Source organism: Rhinichthys klamathensis, unplaced genomic scaffold (assembly GCF_029890125.1).
Source record: "Rhinichthys klamathensis goyatoka isolate OS25496 unplaced genomic scaffold, OSU_Roscu_1.1 h1tg000157l_1, whole genome shotgun sequence".
Classification (NCBI taxonomy): Eukaryota; Metazoa; Chordata; class Actinopteri; order Cypriniformes; family Leuciscidae; genus Rhinichthys; species Rhinichthys klamathensis.
This window is the reverse complement of record NW_026606692.1, coordinates 403,352-420,740: the sequence shown is the minus strand read 5'-3', so window position 1 is coordinate 420,740 and position 17,389 is coordinate 403,352. Positions and strand designations below refer to the sequence as shown.

The window sequence follows — 17,389 nt, the reverse complement described above, 5'->3', positions numbered from 1 at the left end:
TGTTCTTCATTTTAATTGAAATTATAGTGTTTGGCTCATCTAATCCTCTTAGTCAAATAACCCTAGGTAATTTAACACTCTTGGGTAAAGATCTTGGGTGTTGTTTTTGATGATGGTCTGAAATTTGACAAGCAGATAAGCTCAGTGGTCAAATCCTGCTTTTTCCAGCTCCGTCTTTTAGCCAGAGTAAAACCAATTTTATCTTTTAATAACTTTGAAAGACTAATTCATGCATTGAGGCTAGACTATTGCAACTCACTGTATTACGGGATCAGCCAATCAGCTTTATCCCGGTTACAGATGGTACAAAATGCGGCGGGAAGACTTCTAACAGGTAATAGAAAAAGGGACCATATTACTCCAGTGCTATACGTCATTTGCATTGGTTGCCTGTACGATACCGTGTTGATTTTAAAATTCTTTTGGTTTTTAAATCCTTAAATGGTTTGGCCCCTCCTTACCTCTCGGATTTACTGACAGAGCATCGTCCAGTTATGTCTCTCCGGTCGTCAAATCAGAGATTATTATGTATACCGAAATCAAAGTTGAAAAGTATGGGGTGACCGCGCATTTTCAGCTCCCAGATTGTAGAATGCGTAACCCTTTTAGTATTAGATTTGCTCCATCCTTGTCTGTTTTTAAATCTAGGCTAAAAACCTTTCTTTTTGATTTAGCATATGGTTAAGGATGAAATGTATTGCATTTTTATTGTGTTTTTATTTGTCTTTTGTATTGATGTAAAGCACACTGGTCAACTGGTGTTGTGTTTAGTAGTGCTATAGAAATAAAATTGACATTGTACTTATTTTTTGATTGTACTTAAAGCCACTTAATATAAAGTGCGACCGAACATTTCGTTCAGAGGTACATATAACTGTGTTTGAATAATATCTGCATGGCACAATTGACTCTGCAGAGTGAAACTCAAACTTCCAAACATTTTATTCAGAACATTCACTGTAAAAAATATTTTAGCAATTTAGTTATTTCAACTTATTTTTTTTTGTGTAGAGATAACTAGATTGTCCAGACAACAAGAAATTTTAAGTTTTCTTGTCCTCAACTTATCGAAATAAGTTAGTTAAACTAAAAAAAAAAACATGCAAAAAGATAACACAAAATAATGAGTTAAGTTTGTTTACAGTGTTCTTACTTTCAGTTGCTCGATTAATAGTCTTTGTTTTACATAACCTTATGGAAACTGACTCATTCATATGGTCTAAATGGAGAAACTGGTTAAACAAATTCATCAGAAAAATAGTTCTTGGATAACAGTGCGTTCTACTGAATTCCATCTGATGTTTAGATGCACTGTTTTACAGTAAAGGAAGAGGAAATGTGAAGCCTCCATCAAAACCCAATTCAGATGCAAATCAGGGAATTTTCAAGAGATTTTTCACAGTTCACACATTATACGGAAGATGTCTAAATCAAATGTTTAACACCAGCACGTAATTGTTTTTTTGTGTGTACTTTTTTACTTTTTTTTTGTTATTTACGTGAATTTAAGTCACCACTTTAGTGGAAGGGATTTATGTAATGAAATTAGATTAGATGAAGTTCCTCATTGACTTTACCTTGTATTATCTCATGAATCATCTCAGATCATCAGTTCACACACGAGGAAACACCTCTTATTGACTGGACGAAAAGGAAGCAGCAGCTTCTGCATATTTGTTGTAAATAAACACTTGTTTAGTCTCCAAGGTGATTTAATCTAAGAACAAAATGAAACGGGATTTTCCAAGTTTTCCGGTTAACTGAATGAGAAGTCCACATCAGTGAAATGAAAGAGATCTTCTCTAGATCTGCAGTGCAAATTGCAGTTAAGAGTTTGATGGTTTGTGGATCATGATGACTTTAGTTTATATGCATGGAGACATTCCTCTGTCCACAATCTGCGTCTCAGTGTAGACAAGTTTTATATAGTAACCAGTGACAGCTAAATATACAATTATGCAACATCACAAAAAGCAAAAGTTTCTGTGATGCTGCATATAGCGTGAGTCATTGACATCACAAAAACAACTGTTTCTCAATCCACCTTTGAATGAGGTGAGAATAGAGACGTCTTTCTTTCTTGAACCAACCCCATGAGGACATTTCTCTTTCACAACTCAGAATACATTCCCCCGGTTCCACAGACGGCCATAAAGTGCGTATCATATGCACGCAAAAACAATTTTTGGCGTATAAATGGTTTAGATATGCACTTTCATGAGACTGTGTTGGTTTGAATATATGGCATGTAGTCCTTCCCTAAAAAACCAACCCTCAACAAACTACTTGTCTGGCCTTAAAATTTATAATACAGAATTTTATCTGATTAAACCAGGATTAGGCCTTAGTTAAAGTAGGGCATTTAAGTAGCTTTTTATAAACATTCCTTTAAAAAAAGACAAAACAATGGCACGAGAAATAACATTCGTTGTATAGATACGCACTTTCATGAGATTCAAACGCGCATGAACTCTTAATACGTGTGTGCGCCATCAGCGTTCTCACAGGTTCGCGTTTTTAAAGTTTGCATAGAGTGAACTTAAGAGTTTTCAGTTTGAACGGTGTCGTGTTAGCGGCCCCTAAGTTAATAATGACTAGTTTACATGCAGCCAATAAACAGTTCAAAACCGGGATATTAGCAATAACCCGGTCGCGAACGGCCATGTAAACACCGGCAAAAACCCGAATATGCTCATATCCCGGATTTTAAAAACCGGGATATTATACCTGGGGTACCCCTTTTCTAACCCGAATTTTTGGTCATGTAAACGCGCATCGGCATATCCCCATAATGATGTGTGTTCTGCGCATGTTCTATTCGCAAGGAATCTTGGTCTTTTGAGTAGAGAAACTTCTCGGCGCATACAAAAACCCGCGTGCAGTATACCGGAAGTAAACATGGCGAGACGCAGCACAGCATACTTTTGGAGCGAGGTCAGTAACGTTACCAGCACCAAAGCGCAAACAAAGGCGATCGCTATCTGCCCCGAACTATTCATTATCCGCGTGCTGCTGTTGTTGTTGTCTTTGGATACAGGAAGAAGAATCGGAAATGACGCATATTGCGTCTTAAGGTTGTCCGTACGTCCAGACGCTAACCGCGTGTCGCGTTTACATCGGGATATTGCAATTCCATGTATACAGGAGTAACTCTCTCTGCTCACGCATGTAAACGGGTTATCCCTAATGTTTCAGAAACCCGAATAGTGACCTTAACCCGACCATAACCCGAAATTTGGCTGCATGTAAACGTAGTCAACTGATCGTTGCGACAGAAGTGAATCAATCAAAACTAACTTTAGCTGGAAAATAACTTTATTCTAGAGCTGCTGTAAAGCCTAAACAATCTGTTAGGCTACTTTAATCTGCTATTATCACTGTAAAGCCACAATCCACATTGTTAAAAGCGCTGTATAAATGAAGATGACTTGACTTGACTAATCTAAACCCTGTCTGTGAAACCAGGCCATTGTGATATAGCCTACTACATTGATGTGAGCATAAATTTGGTCTCAGATCTTTCTCCTAAAATTCACTAAGAAGTATAAATAAAAACGGCACAATTAACTTATAGCTGGGAGGTAAGAATATAGAACTTTGTGGGTTTGATGTGAAATTTTGAATTCATATTCATATTCTCAAGAGAAAATAGTCTCCATTTGCCCTCCATTTTATGTCATTGCTAGGAGAAAAAAAACTGAGATAATAAAGAAATCTCAGTCGTGTCATGAACAGTCATAATGAATATATTGGGACATGAACAATATATACTATGCTGATCATCATGAAAGCATTGATGTCCTTTAAGTAAAAAACAAATACAAAACAAAAACACAAATCTGTGCAGATTTACTGCTAAACGGAAACAACATCGCTAAAGTGGTTTCATAACTGACACACAGTATGATGCCATTTCATTTTTGCATTTCGCTGGTAATTATTGTTTTATTTCCTGCTTTCACACACACGTTACGTCACTGTACACACCTTAAGTCACGCGAGGGCACGCGAGGGAGTGAAACCAGTTCACACACTTATAGAACGGTTGTTCATAAAACTGTTCATTAAAATAATTGGTATTGGTATTCTAAAATTATACAAAAGGTATTTATACTCAGCTGTTAGGAATGATAATTGGCATAAACAATGACAGTAAAGAATGTTACAAATACAGATTCTATTTCAAATAAATGCTGTTCTTTTCAACTTTCTATTCATCAAACAATCTTAAAAAACAAAATGTATCACGGTTTCCACAAAAGTATGAAGCAGCACAACTGTTTTCAACATTGATAATAATCAGAAATGTTTCTTGAGCATAAATCCTCATATTAGAGTGATTTCTGAAGGATCATGTGACACTAAAGACTGGAGTAATGATGCTGAAAATTCAGCTTTGATCACAGGATACAAATTACATTTTACTATATATTCACATAGAAAACAGCTGTTTTAAATTGTAATAATATTTCACTGATTTTACAATATTTTTTGATGAAATAAATGCAGCCTTGGTAAGCAGAAGAGACAAAAGAGAGATCACAAAAACAAAACAATTCTTACAAACTTTTAAATGTGTATATTAAATTTAAATGCAACTACCCATATCTCTTAACTTCTTTAGAGCTTTATGATGATTATACATTAATACACATTTTTAAAAAAGTCTCAGCTGTCAATCATCAACTGGAGTTGAAACAAGATTGCAAGTGAGATACAATTGCGGCGTTACTTTATCAAAAGCGTGGAAAACCACAAGAGCTGAGGGCGTCACACTGCTTTCAAGTGATACTAAACAATACAAATTTGTACAATGCAAATTATTAATTCTCCACATTATGATTTTGAAATCATATGGAAAACTACAGTGAAATAGCTATGCAGAAAACGCATAAGTCTAGCAGAACAGGCTAAACAGGTTTATTGTGCATTTTTACACAGCTTTATACTGTCGCCTTTGGCTGTTGTTTGCTTAGTTGGGGACATTTAATTTAATATTCAACAATATTATTGATCTGCCTGCATTGACACCATTATATGAGAACTGAACTGAGCTGGACGATGACATCACTGTTTTCTCCAGAGCGGCTATATAAATTAACTAAATTAATAACTTTTTTTACAACAGAAATGAACCATCACTGAACTTACTTAAGCTGGACTATAAAGCTATTTTCTTCTATAGATCTGCTGTACAGCAGAAACAAACTTTGTTGCATTATTTTCCAGTTATCACTGTGAAGAAACAATCCGTAGCGCTTTATAAATAAAGGTGACTTGATTGTGTAGGCGTACTTCAGTAAATGAAACACAATACTGTAGTTACTTCAGACGCCATCTTTACTTTAAAAAAAATGGCACATGTAAAGTTCTCCTGTTAAAGTTCACAGTGGGTTGGAGTTCATTGAATCAACTTCGATTGGAGAACTTTATTTCACAACTTTGTTTGGAGAAGAGAAGTCGGTGTTTCCCGAAACCATAGTTCTAATGAACATTCACAAACAGAATCACAAAGTTGTGTGTTTGAGCGACAGATCTCGACCTGTGGTTAGAAGAATAGTGTGAATAGTCAACCTGTGTCTTGCCCTACATAGGCTACAAATGTCATTTACGTCTTTTCGTTTGTCAAGAGATTTAAAGCATCGTTTTTGAAGAGTGCGCATGTGTGAACGTGCTCTAGTCCGTAAGAACAAGTGATTGAATCTGGAAATAAAACAAAATTTGCTTTATTAAATAATAATAATAATAAAAATAACTGAGTAAATATATAAATGTGAATATAGTCCTCAGATGCCATGTCCGTAATTTAAGTGAGGATGGGAGCAGGCTTCACTCAATGCATATACTTATACATTTTAAGAGTGCTGGCCTGGATGATTAAAATACGAAAAATAGGAGAGAGGCCGCACTATGCATATGTTCTTTTATTTTATTTGCACAGACGTGTTTCGGCGCGTGCCTAGCGTCTGTGCAAGTAAAATAAAAGAACATATGCATAGTGCGGCCTCTCTCCTATTTTTCGTAATTTATGTCAAAAATGTGGCATTAATTCGATCTCAAACGGATTAATTAAAACAAGTTATTACGACGTCATTAACCACTGTGTGGGCTGATGGTGAGCGACTCGCAGAGCCGGCCCGAGCCTTTTGGGGGCCCTAAGCAGAATTTGATTTGGGGGCCCCTCCCACTACGCGGAGTCACATGTGCTTGACGATTATTGACACAAATATCATGCAATAATGATACATTATAAATTAATACAATGAGGTTATGTTTAAATACAAAATAAATACTTAATAAAAAATAAATAGCCTACTTAAATATTTTTTTTTACTTTTACTTTACTCTTTTACTGACTCTTTGAAACTTCATAAAACATATGTCTCAAAACATATCAAATAAATTATTTGCTAAAAAAATGACAACTGAGAAATTAAAAACATATAAGAGCAAGGGTTCAACAATGACAATTATTGTTGAAAACTGTAAAAATATTATTATTTCTCAACTGTCTCAATACAGTGTAACTGTCCACAAAATATTTTTATTATTATTATTATTATTGTTGTCACAGACTTTGTTGGATTGTACATGACAGAATCCAACAAAGTCTGTTACTATAACACCGGTAATGATGTACTGGCGCTCGTTGTATCTGTGTGTGTATGCAATGTATTTTTCCCCTCTGGGCTTGCCATAGATAGGAATGGTTCACTGCTGCTCAAAACATACCGTAAATAATCATGCAAACATACTTTTATCTTGCTCTTTTTTTCTCCTCCTCTGTCATTTTCTTCGTTCTATTTTCGGCACCAGAGGGAAACTTTTTTTGTGACATGGCTTAAAGGAGAACTCCGGCGCAAAATGAACCTTTGGTCTAATTACACATTGTTGCCTAGTCAACCGTTATCTGAGATTTGTTTTCATGATTATCGAATGTAAATAGTTTTATCTCTAAGAACAGTTTAGCCTATAAAGCTAGTATAACGCTAGTATATTGGGCATAGTGTAATGACAAATAAAAATCGCTTGTTAATACCACTAACAAGGCTCAAAATAGCCCCACACTAACACGGTAGCATAATGAGGGTCCCTACCTTCAAACCGAAGCATTGAGAACTTTGTCAGTGTCCAGACAGTTTAATAAGAAGATATTTTTTACATACAGTCAACTTCGCGTATACAGGCAGAAGCCATCTTTGAAAAACAGTCTCTACCAGTCGATCTACGAACGCCGATCCAAGCCTGCTATTCGCGCTCACCGTGACCTTATCACAACTTATAGCTCGTTCACATCTCACCAGCGCACTTGGATCGGCGTTCGTAGATCGACTGGTAGAGACTGTTTTTCAAAGATGGCTTCTGCCTGTATACGCGAAGTTGACTGTATGTAAAAAATATCTTCTTATTAAACTGTCTGGACACTGACAAAGTTCTCAATGCTTCGGTTTGAAGGTAGGGACCCTCATTATGCTACCGTGTTAGTGTGGGGCTATTTTGAGCCGTGTTAGTGGTATTAACAAGCGATTTTTATTTGTCATTACACTATGCCCAATATACTAGCGTTATACTAGCTTTATAGGCTAAACTGTTCTTAGAGATAAAACTATTTACATTCGATAATAGTGAAAACAAATCTCAGGGAACGGTTGACAACAATGCGTAATAGGAACAAAGGTTCATTTTGCGCCGGAGTTCTCCTTTAACATTACCGCGAGTCCGCGACTACGCGCAGTTGCGCACGAATTGTCTATGCATGTGCGAGGTGTCTAGATTATGCGCATGACTTAAACGCTGGCAGACATAGCAGCAGTTGTAGGGAGGTATATTGATCATGAAATCTGAATTTTCTTGTCTTTAATTATTCATTCATTCATTCATATTAATTCATTAATTTATGTCACTTGTTTAAGTCATCTAAAAAAATATTTTACGATTTTTCGACTCGATTGGGGGGCCCCCTGGTGGCCAAGGGGCCCCAAGCAGCCGCTTAGTTCGCTTATGCCTCGGGCCGGCCCTGGCGACTCGGACTGGTAACACAAAGGTTGGTGGTTCGATTCCAGTACTGGTAAATGCCACAGCTGCCGTGTGTGTGTGTGTTCACCTGTGTGTGCAGAGCTGATTGTCAGCTTGCTTATTTAGCTTGTTCGGGTGTGTGTTTGATTAGGGTTGGCACTAAACTCTGCAGGGCAGAAAATTATGTCGTCATATACACACACTTGTGTTGTCCCAAACCTGTATGAGGGGCTGTAAGACGCCTCAAAGTTTGTACTTCCCCACACAGTCATGTTTGAAGTTAGCCAACAACAGCGCTTTGTTCAAATCTAGACGGCATTATAAAAAAACATGTTACCACATGATACTAACAATAAAAACATGGAATGCATTGTCATGAAGGCTAATTAAAATAATAGTTTCTTGCATGCAAATTCCCAATACTGGCACTAGTTTCTCATTTGTACATCCTTCTTTACTTCTGGGAAATTAGAGTTGCCTGTAAACACACACACACATTCACACACATACCTTTACACATCTAAACCACAATTAACATGTTCTCAGCCAAAGAGCTAACCCAAGTCCGCTTTCACTTTTTATTTTTTCTATGTGCAGGAGAACAATGTGGCATTTGATACCAAACTCTGTTGGCATGAAAATGTCATGTCAGGTCACTTACGGGAAGTAATTACACCAGACAATTAGAGCAGACGAGAAATCTGAGGTCAAATCTGCAGGGAAATGTTAAGCATCGCATCGCCAAGATTCTTCACCGTCTCGATTCATGCAGGTGAGAAAATATGCAGTTATATCGGCTGCTGTTTCCAGTGGTTTTCGTCCTTCAGTGGAACTGGCCACAAATCTACGTAGGTGAGGTTTCAAAGAAAAAAAAACCACAAAGGCCTCAATACAGAAATACACAACATCGTACAGCTAAAAACTAGGCAGCTTTGTAGAACACCAGCCAAGCAAATATAGAAGTGACAGAGAGACGCTGAAATGATTTTATTTCAGTCACTTTGCTAACATGGACTGAGCAAGGGTAAATGTTTATGGTTGGATAGTTCAATATTTGAATGTTGAATTATTTGGACAAGAGTTTTTAATCAGCCCACATGATTTCGGTGACCGTCACCCGACTTTCTGAGCTTAGACGTGAAAATACAAACTGAAATGGTTGTGATTTATGAATGCTTTGGTATACAGACCTAAGGTTGGTCTCTTTTTGAAAGAAGACAGCAGATTATCGCTAAAGTAAAAGCACTTCAAAATAGGAACGTAAAACAAATGTATTGAAAATGTAAATAAATGTAGCAACATTTTGGTAACACTTTATTTTACGGTGTCCGTGATACAGAGTAATTACTTAATTAATTACTAAGTAGTAGACGTTGTAATAACATGTAACAAAATGTAATTAACATGTAACTAAGTTATGGAACAGCCTGTACTTAGATTGTAATTACACACATGTAATAGGCATCTACTTTTACACATATGTATCAGGCCGAGTCGGTTACATACGCGTTACTGACTTGGTACAATGTAATTGTATAAGAAAGTACTTTGTACTACTCAATGTAACAAGTACTTAAATATGTTACTAAGGTGTGAAAAAACATGGTCATTCTGTACCTTCTGTAGGCTGTTACACGTATGTAACATAACATAGAGTGTATCAAGATTGTACTTAAGTGCACTTCATGTGTATCTACACCTTATACACATGTACATTAACTCACTAGTTCACAGCTTAAATACATGCGGTAGCTTCCTAATTACATTGCAATTACATAATGTTACACAGGGATAAGCTACGTAAAATAAAGTGTATCAAGATTGTACTTAAGTGTACTTCATGTGTATGTAGATACACATGAAGTGCACTTAAGTACAACCTTGATACACTTTATTTTATGTTACATATGTTACATGTTATTACAACGTCTACTACTAAGTAATTAATTAAGTACTTACTCTGTATCACGGACACCATAAAATAAAATGTGTCCAACATTTTATATTTAAAAAAAATATATATATTTTACAAAATCATTTTTACTCTTTCAAATCAAAGCCAAGTTGTGTTCCAAATTTAAAGTTAATTCCACAAAAATGTAAGTTCCTATGAGATTTTGTTTAGGCGTAATACCAAAACTAGCCACCGGCTTTAACACCCATATTCCATTTAATTCATTTGATGCGTTAACAAAATAATACATTTCTGTCACAATATCACTTCTATCACAAAACAGTCACCAAATGTGGAGTCTCAGACCTTTCCGACGATATGTGTTTTGTCAAGATTAGAAAGTTTTGATTGTAAAATAGTAAATGAAACATGATACCGCCCACTAGGGGGAGGAGCCTGCTAAAAGGATTTAAAGGAATGTTTCCATTGTAATGCAATGTCCAATTTCCAAACAATTTGGAGTTTTTAAGCTTTCAAATGATATCTAATTAATGATGATTACTAAAACATATAATGGAAAGAAAAAGGCAATAAAAAAGCACCAAGCGGGACAGTTAAGGGGTTAAAGAATGACAAACAAGCGTTGACAAACAAATACGAAAAAATCCTCTGGGTTTTTAATGGGGTCAGCGGTGAGCAGAGATGTTTCCGTGGTGAGACCAGCTAACAGTTCACACTGCTTTCACACGAGTAATCTGCTAAGTTACAAAGACAAAATAAGACAAGAATAAAAGCAAAACTTGAAGGAATTCATAGGGTTAAAGTCAATCAACAGCATTTGTGAGAATGTTGTTTACCATAACAAAATTATTTTGACTTATCCTTTTTTATTAAGTTTTGTGGAAAGATAAAGCAAAAAAAGGCACATTAATTATTCTGTTCACATGTATTTTTCTGAGAGCTGTTTAAGTTATCATTTCTACAGTACTTTACTTGTGTTAACAAGCACGTTTTGTGGCTAAACTATTGAAACATCGAGTATTTTAACATTTATTGATTGGCCCCAATGTAACCATTTTTTTAACAGTGAGAAAACAGTGGAAAATGTATTTTGTAGTAATCAACTTAACGCACGAATGCTGTCGACTGAGGTAAACTTGTACCGAACCTGGGAAAGTCCTTGAGGGTAAGAAGATAATACCATATGATTCAAGCAGCTTTGGTATTATCAGCACCAAATGTGTAGGTGACATGTTTTTTACACACACAAAAAAAAAAGCTTCAATGGTAACATTACATTTGACATAATTGAACTTCAGAAGTTTCGATTACACTTTGTTTTAAAGTCCCCTTGTGGTGAAAATCCAGCTTTTAATGTTGTTTATATGTCTATGTGGTGTTTTTAATACGCTTTAAGAAAAAATTACTCAGTACTTAAATGCATAATTACACTGACACCTTAAAGTCTCCCTGTAGTCAATAATTGTCTGTAGTCAATAAAAAATCATGTGTAAATTCATAAGTGGACAGCATTGCTGAGTATTTTCTCCTTAAAACTGCAGTGAACCAAAAACACGGTTTGAAATCGCTGGTGTTTCTGACGTCACAAACGACCTTGTAACCAATCAGATCAACGTGTGATCGTCGACCAGTGGATCTCTGAGCTGAGTGGAGGCGGGGCTCATTTGCATATTCATAGAGCCGCGTATACTAAATGAGGCAAGGGGGTCGAGTTACAATCAAGATATTTTAAGGCATAAAGAATTTTTTGCAAGGACAAAACCTTTAAATTTTGGTGATCAAAGATGAGTTTTAAGGGATACAATTATTGACTACAGGGAGACTTTAAGGTGTCAGTGTTACAGTGTAATTATGCATTTAAGTACTGAGTAATATTAATTAACTACACGTACTTACTATAGGGTAAGGATTAGGGTTTGGTTTAGGGTTAGTTACATCATGTAACGTGTAACAAGGACAGAGTTTTACCAAAGTTTCTTATTTTAAAAAAAATTGCCTGTCAAATGTCACATCCAATGACATAAATGTGATCGCTCTGTCAGTCAGTGTACTAATTAAACATAATGTGAATGTCTGACACGTTTAGAGTTTAAATATACTAAAACAAACACTGTAACCAGAGCTCTGGTAACCAGCGCTTAAGAGTATCAGTAACATTTGGCATCATCACATTACATTTTGAGGTGTACATTAGATAGAATCATGAGCATTACAAAGAGAAGTATACAAACAAGAAAAGTCCAAGTGTACACACTAACAAGAGGCCGAGATTGAGGACAATTTTGGTTTTCGGAGGTTCTTTGAGCATTTCAGTTACACTCCTGATTTCATCTCCAGAAGGCGAATCCACTTCCTCTGAGCTTTTACTAAAACCACAGAACCAATCCAAACATTTCACACATCGTCTCTGGACTCTTCCTGCATGTTTGTGGGTGTGTTGAGACTCCAAGTGGCCATTTGGAAGTATTTCAGGGCCTGAGTATGGTTTCACGTCCACTTCATCCGATGTCTTCTCTTTTTTAGTTTCTTCTGAAAGCTGATGAAGTTTGCCACCGTCTCCCTTCTCTTTTGTGTGTTGATTTCTGTTGCGTAGTCCCCACAAAGTAGTCGTAGCAATTTGTTCCTTGCTTGGTGGATTTGTGCAAAGACTGACGACTACCGTCACAAGCCCTGAAACCCAAAACAACACAGCCGCCACATACATGAAATGAACATCCTTGATGAAGGACGGACGGTTATCGGTTGTGTCGCAGTCCGGCTCTCTATAGACAAAGGCAAGAATTAGTCTTGTGGCTCCAAGTAAGAAGCCCACAACGCCACCCCAGAATGCACCGGTTTCATTGCAACGTTTCCAGAGGACGCCAAGCAGGAAAAGTGCAGCAATGGGTGGCGTAAGATAATCAGAAACCTCCTGAATGTAGAGGAACATCTGACCACCTTGCAACTGGATGACGAATGGGACCCAAGCTATGCTAACGGCCACTATGAAGATCACAAACAGGCGTCCCACCATCATGAGCTCTTTGGAGGAAGCTTGACGACGTACCATCTTATAGATATCAAGGGTAAAGATAGTACTGGCGCTGTTAAAGATCGAGTCTAGGTCGCTCATGAGAGCGGCGAGCATCACGGCCATCATCAAGCCTCGTAATCCCACGGGCATGACGTTCATGACGAGACGAGGATATGCGGTGTTTGTGCAACCAGCTTTGCTGTTGCAGACTTGCATGCAGTGCTCTGGACTAATGCAAGCAAGCTCGTCAGCAAAAAGCACACGCGAGATCATCCCTGGAATCACTATGATAAACATCGGGAGGACTTTTAGGACGCCGGCCATCAAAGTCGACCCTTTAGCGTGGGCAATATTACGGGCTGCAAGGACTCTCTGAACTATGACCTGATCGGCGCACCAGTACCAGATCGAGGCTGGAGTCTGGCCTAGAAGAAAAGCAGGCCACGGCAAGTCTTTGTCCATAGGACCTCTTAAGATCTTGAACGAATCTAGTTTGGGATGCACATGGCAGGAATTTGTGTAGGTGAGGTTTCTGTCTAGCTCGATGGCAGTGATGTTGGGAATGGCGTTCATGTATCTGGTGCGCAAACCCTCGAGACCTCCAACCTTAGCTAAGCTGATACCCATCAGGCACAAAGCGCCCGATATCATGAGGAATGCCTGCAGGGTGTCCGTGTAGATGACCGCCGCTAGTCCGCCAGTGACCGTGAGAAGAGCCGTCATGGTGATAAGCAGGATTACGGACACGTAGAGGTTCCAGCCTAGAGACTCCTGGATGAAAAGCGCTCCGGAGTAAAGATCCACGGAGAGCTTGGTGAAAATGTAGAGGAGGAGAGTTAGGCATGCGAAGAAAACCTTTAGCCGCTTCCCACCGAATCTTTTGGAGAGGTACTCCGGCATGGTGTACACACCTGAGTGGATGTAGACAGGTATGAAGACCCATCCCAGGAGCTGGAGGAGTAAAATCGCATTAAACTCCCAGGCGGCGACGGCGAAACCGCTAGCAGCTCCTGAGCCGGCGAGGCCGATGAAGTGCTCGCTGCCGATGTTACTGACGAACAGCGATGCACCGATCATCATCCAGTTCATGGAACGGCCGGCGAGGAAGTATCCGCTCACGGTTCCTCGATTCGCCTTCCACATCGCAAAAAAGCCAAAGCACAGGACAAGAACGAAGTACATGGCAACGACAGCGATATCTGCTGCTTCCATTGTTGATGCCATTTTTTATTTGTTGATGGATCAAGACATAGGATTCGGTGGGCCACATGTAGCAAATGATTCTAAAAGAGAGACAAAAATAGACATTTAGCAAACATACAGATCAGGAAATAAAAGTACAAATTTTTTGTATTTTTGTGGAATGTTTGATTTGATTTATTAGACAAATTAGTAGTGAAAAATACACTCATTTGTCAAGGATAACACAATAAAGTTAAAAAAAAAACTTATTTCCATTGTGGTCCTTGATGTAAAGCACAACTTCACTCCTAGAGACAGATTATCATGGCACTGCATACTGGTATATTTACAACACTACAATAAAAATACACATTACCAAACTATACATCATACATCATAATTAGACATCCACCAAACATTAATACAAATAAGTCACTAATACAACTTATCCAATAACCAACTTCTGACTTTCGTGCTAAAACCAACCGTATTTGACATACTCTTTATATCTAGAGGCAGCTTATTCCATTCCTGGGCCCCTGAGTATTCAAAAGACCTTCGACCAAACATTGTTCTAAAGCGACATAATGTAATGTCCATTAAACTCTGCCTAGTATTATAACAGTGTGTCTCACTTACCCTAGAGATACACATATTAAGATACGAAGGAGCTCTTTTATTAATTATCTTATGTACCATCTTTAATTTAAAGTGCACAACTCTACTCTCTATAGGTAACCACTTAAGATGTCTATCAACATGTGTAAAACTATTAAAACCTAAAACCAACCGTATCAATTTATTTTGAGATTTCTGTAACTTAACCAGCCAAAAACGAAATACATGCGTACTCTAGATGACATAATACTAAACATGATGCAAGTTTTTTAAATTTTGCTTATCCAAAAAACCAACACATCTAGCAAGAAATTTTGTCCTAGCATTAACTTTCCCTAAAATTTTCATAGCCATGCCTGTACCCCTTAAATCATTGTCCAAAACACATCCAAGATAATTAACAGTAGTTCTATTTGATATTATATAATCCCCTACCTTGATGATCAAGTTAGGAGCTAATGTCTTTTACAATTTATGAAATACTGTCCTTTTCATTTGTACTGTACTTGCATTTGGTAACACTTTATTTTGATGGTCTCTTTTGAACATTTTGTTGACTATAACTAACTTTGTAACTACATGTCAACTAACTCTCACTAGAGTATTAGTAGACCTTCTGCTTAATATCTGCTAACTCTTTATTGTGATGCTCCTCCAACAGACATTCTACTGACTATAAGTAACTTTGCAACTACATGTCAACTTATTCTAACCCAAACCCTACCAGGCTACTAATACTCTACTAACACTCTAGTGAGAGTTAGTAGAGATGTAGGTGCAATGTTACTTATAGTCAACTGAATGTGTTAAAGGGACCATCCAAATAAAGTGAAACCTTGCATTTTTCCCTTTACATTTTTTTTTGTGAGCTAACATTAACTGCTGCTAAAAATATTCTTCATATTCTTAAAGTCAAGTTTTTAATGTTGTTAATTGTGTCTATGTGGTGTTTTTAAAATGTGTTTTTACAAACCATGTGCAAACTCATATTCATAGAACCGCGTATAGCATGAGGCAAGGGTGTCGAGTTATTAAAAAAAAGTTATTTGTTTTTCGGGAAGAAAAAAAGTTTAAAAATAAAAGAATATTTCACACCAAAAAAGTGAAAATTCAGTCTTTTTTATTCCATGCTCTGCAACAACACATAATATGTTTTGAAGAAATGTAAATCTGCAAAACATCTGCTTTTGGAGAAATAAGTAAAACAATAATTTTCAGTACAAGTGAAATAACCTCAAACTTCATGTTTGTTAGTGGTTAGTGGATGATGTTGATGTTAATGTGATGAACTACACCTATAGGAGGACAACTTAAGGAGAACTGACTTCATACATCCACTATAAATCACCACACGCTTCAGGACATTGAGCAAAAATCATACAAATATCTAGTTCAGTCATGAAACACTAGAGGGCGTGTACACTATACATGTAAGTTAAAATCGTAATGTTTTAAAATAATGTAAAATAAAATAAGCAATAATAATATCATCTATGAAAAGTTAATTTCCATGTTGTCATCAAACCAGATGTTTATTTAAAAGTTGCGTTATTTCAATGCACAATTTACCAATAAACCCGTTACTTGATAAGCACTAAGCAACACCCTGCACAATAATAATAAAAAAACACATGGAAAACTGGCTGAAATAAGCGTCACAGTTACATGAACAGTCTTACAGAGATCGATGTGATTTAAACGTGAAAAACTCAGACGATACTTACCCGAGATGCTGTGAGTGCTCTTGAACCGGTGTGTGAGGAGGAAACTGTCTTATCTCCTCCATCCATTTACTTCCCCCGGCCCCCGCGCGCGCCCGCGCCCATGACGTCATCGAACCCGCGCATCCGTTCAAGCCCGAGCCCACCCGCGGGAAGTGATGATGTGGTACAGTGATGTCATCAGAGACTCGTAGCCTGAGATAGTTCAAAGCCAGGTACATTAGGCCTACTACAAGGTACTACTATTGATGTGAATTAAACATTATATAGTAGGCTATATAGGCCTATATATAGGCCTAGCCTACATACAGACACAGAAGTCAACATTACAAGTGGATCAAAAAAAGTTCATCAAAGTTGTCCTAAGACAAGAATGGGTCGGCTATTGTTCAAAATTCATGTATAACTTTGATGAAAGGTTTTGATCCAAATGTTGACTATATATAGCCTATAGCCTACATAAATGTAGCTGAATTAATTGTTACTTAAACTTTGGCGTTTTGGCAAAAACAAGGATAATTACTTTGACAAATAGCTTAGTAAGCTACTGAATGATTAACATTAAATCTATGCGGGACATGTCCAAATTTGTTTTACTTTTTTTGTAAGTAATAGGCCTACACAGAGCAGATTACTGTATTGTTTATAATAAAATATCAATGATAATATGACATTATATCCTATTTCACGGGGTTGACATGGTTCTCAAAGAATAGTACATGAATTTTTTTGATAGTGTGCTTTATTCTGGGTTGCTGATAATCTAAAAAAGACAATCTTAACTATAGGCTACTGCATTATTATGAAACAATAAAATCACTATGTATGTAATAAAAAGAAAAGGTTTTTTGAACGCTGTTTAAACAAGATCCCATATCAATTTACAGGTATAGTCACTATGGTATTTTGTCATAAACCTTTTAA

The 17,389-nt window shown here is 37.1% G+C and overlaps 1 protein-coding gene across 1 annotated transcript; it reads right to left on the bottom strand.

Moving 5' to 3' along the window:
* Nucleotides 1-12,074: 12,074 nt before the first annotated feature.
* slc5a3a (solute carrier family 5 member 3a) lies at nucleotides 12,075-16,535 on the bottom strand. The gene is made up of 2 exons (XM_056258629.1): nucleotides 16,469-16,535; nucleotides 12,075-14,227 (listed from the first exon to the last, which is right to left on the bottom strand). The coding sequence occupies exon 2, from the start codon at nucleotides 14,166-14,168 to the stop codon at nucleotides 12,141-12,143; it is 2,028 nt and encodes a 675-aa protein (XP_056114604.1). The 5' UTR covers nucleotides 14,169-14,227; nucleotides 16,469-16,535; the 3' UTR covers nucleotides 12,075-12,140.
* Nucleotides 16,536-17,389: the final 854 nt, after the last annotated feature.

What these genes read in the sequence shown, in the direction of transcription:
- slc5a3a (XM_056258629.1), bottom strand. Translation starts at nt 14,168, where the DNA reads ATGGCATCAACAATGGAAGCAGCAGATATCGCTGTCGTTGCCATGTAC.